Below are 2914 nucleotides of genomic sequence, written 5' to 3'. Positions count from 1 at the left end.
ATATATATATATATATATACCTAAATTATATTGATACACAAAAATTTGCTTACGTTTTCCACACCAATCTCTAACATCATTAAATGCAAATCGTGCGAAAGAATGAACGATGACATTGCTCAGGAGTTTATATTAATATATATCGCAATGTTATTCGACTTGACATAAATTTATGTCAGTGACATAAATTTTATATAGTTTTTGTTAATAATGTACTGATTATAATTCATTTTTCGGCATGTGTCATATTTTTTACGATTATAATATGTAATTTATAGGTTCGGATGCTATACGCATCCGAAAATCAAAAGAAATTGACGCTTGTTTCACATCTCGAATGTACATCGATGTATATCGCTCGAAATCGAAAATTTAATCTGCTATTTTAAAACCTATCTATTCATATAAGAGAAAAATGAAATATATAAATAACTTGACTAATATCAAAAATACATCACAAATTAAATTTTGTTAAATAACAGAGAACAATTTTATATCTCAATCAGAGTTTTTTTATAGCAAAAATCAAATTTTATAATTTAAAGAAAAAATTTTATAATTTAACAATATTAAATTAATTTAATTCATAATATTTATTTCTGTTAAATTTATTTAAAATTATTTAAAAAATATAATCATTTATATTTTAATCTTAAATTTTTTAATTATTCCGAAATTTATTGATGTAACATTTGTATATATATTTGTTATTTTTTTAAGAGAAAAATCAATTCCATATTAATCACATAATTAACTATTAAGCGTTAATGCGATAGTGGCACATAAAACATATTACATTACGCTCAAGAAAGTTGTTCAAAAGTTACTTGCTGTTTCCTTGCAAACTCCCATGTAGCAAGAAATTGGATTTAACGAAAGAAAGGCCAATCCCGTTGAGATTCATTAAACCAACGTTTCACTACGAAACTTGCATCATTAGTAATTCGCAAAAGAATGGAAACAGACTTATACATTCATAGTTGCTAAATCAGCCAAACTGTAATCAATGTCGTAATATTGTAGACCAAAATGCCAGATTGTCCTGCCACAGAATTGTTAAATTTCTTCCTTCTTAGACAGATAAAGGAAAAGTTTTTGTAACTTGTAAAGAATAGTTTTTGTAAGTTTATGGACTCTATCAAAAGATTTCATATTCTATGTTACTTGCTTTTTAGTATGCAACGTTCTATACTCGATATTATATAAAAATGTCTCTCATATCATTTTATATATTTTACAAGAATGTTATTTTAAAATATTTCACATTTTATGTACAAGTATAGAAAACGCTCATAAAAAACGCTCCATTAATTATATCCAAACTTTCTTTTCTCTTGATAAAAAAAGTTATTAGTAGTAATTTTAATAATTTTCAAAACATTAATTTAGAATAATCACGTTCTTCTTTCAAGAGAGATAATATAGTAGACTGTATTAAAGAAAATTTTTTGTTTCAACTGCATTCTTTAGATTATAAAAAAGTAAGTACATAGCATCGACATTTGTAGAAAATAGAAAGAAGAAAATGAAAATGAATAAAAAAAGTAACAAAGTTTTAGCTATTGACTTAATTAAGTCCTTACTTAATGAAAGAAATGTTTTATCAAATGAATTGGTTTTATAAACAGATAATAAAATAACTATAATTACATAATTTTTAAAAGCTATTTTTTAGAAATTTATGAAAATTAATTACAAATATGAAATATTATTTTTTAAATTCTAAAATTCTATTTTAAATTCTAAAAATTACGAGATAATGTCTAAAAAAAAGTTAAAGGCTATTAAATGCATACAATTTATTTTTGTATCTATACATAAAATATTATTTAAAATGTATCTAAATATATAAGATTAGAGAATAAAGAACGTCAACTAACTACGTTTCTAACTACATAGGTCAAGATATGTCATATGCGATAGACAATAACATTCATACACATATCTATCAGTAATAATTTTATCATAGCGTAATATATAATTACTCAGCATATAATTAATCATGTTTCATGTTTTCATATTAATTGTACGTAATATAAAGATATTAATTATCATCTATTATTTGGTCTGATTTCTCTGGACATCTGATTTCTCTAGAATTATAATTTTCAATACAAGTATAATATTGCAATTTGAAATTAGCTCCGTCTTCATTTTCCGTACACCTCTTAATTTCAAACATAATTTTGCGAGGATTCAACAAAATCAAACATCACGAGTTACATCTCTGCGCCGTAAATAGTGACTTACGCCATAACATCGGTTTCTATTGCTCTACTCTATCGATGTCTCTATAAATTCTTTATTTTTCAAAACTTTACGTGAGCGCTATATTTCCTGTAAACATAAATCGCGAAAGGTTTGGAAGTTATACTTTGACTATGATATGTGAGGTTAAAACTCTCGTAAAATAAGAAGATTCGGATAAAAACATCAATTCCATTTAACACAAAAATATAAAATGGTATAACAGACTATAAATATTATATATAGTTGATTGTTAAATATTATTTACGAATTGTTGCACTCTTACGGTAGTATTAGTACTATAAAGCAAAATTTTCACCCTACTGTAAATTCATACAATATAATTTAACACATAATAGTACTGTTGTATTACACAACGGAAACTTGCAATGTCCAAACTTCAGAAATACAACTGTACTATACAGAAACAAGCAACTAATTAGAATCGCTAATTTCAACATTAATAATGATAAGACCAAGTAATCAAAAAGTTCGTTTGTTATTTTAAATACTTATCAATGTAAATACATATAAGAAGAAAAAAGAATAAATTTTTTGATAAATCTAAAAAATCCAGAAAGACATATTTATATAAAACTACGTAAGCTAGACATTTCTTGGTGAATAACCTATTGTATGCAAAATAATAGGGAGAAACTCGAAAGAT

At 24.5% G+C, this 2914-nt stretch overlaps 1 protein-coding gene across 1 annotated transcript in view; it reads right to left on the bottom strand.

Moving 5' to 3' along the window:
* Positions 1-116, bottom strand: part of LOC108690591 — a 16379-nt gene extending 16263 nt beyond the window's left edge. Inside the window, exon 1 of the mRNA XM_018197961.1 lies at positions 54-116. Within this exon, the coding sequence (XP_018053450.1) occupies positions 54-116 (63 nt within the window). The remainder of the gene's footprint in view (positions 1-53) is intronic.
* Positions 117-2914: the final 2798 nt, after the last annotated feature.

Source organism: Atta colombica, unplaced genomic scaffold (assembly GCF_001594045.1).
Source record: "Atta colombica isolate Treedump-2 unplaced genomic scaffold, Acol1.0 scaffold331, whole genome shotgun sequence".
Lineage (NCBI taxonomy): Eukaryota > Metazoa > Arthropoda > Insecta > Hymenoptera > Formicidae > Atta > Atta colombica.
Note: the sequence above shows the minus strand (reverse complement) of the source record. Positions and strands in the feature narration are given on the sequence as shown.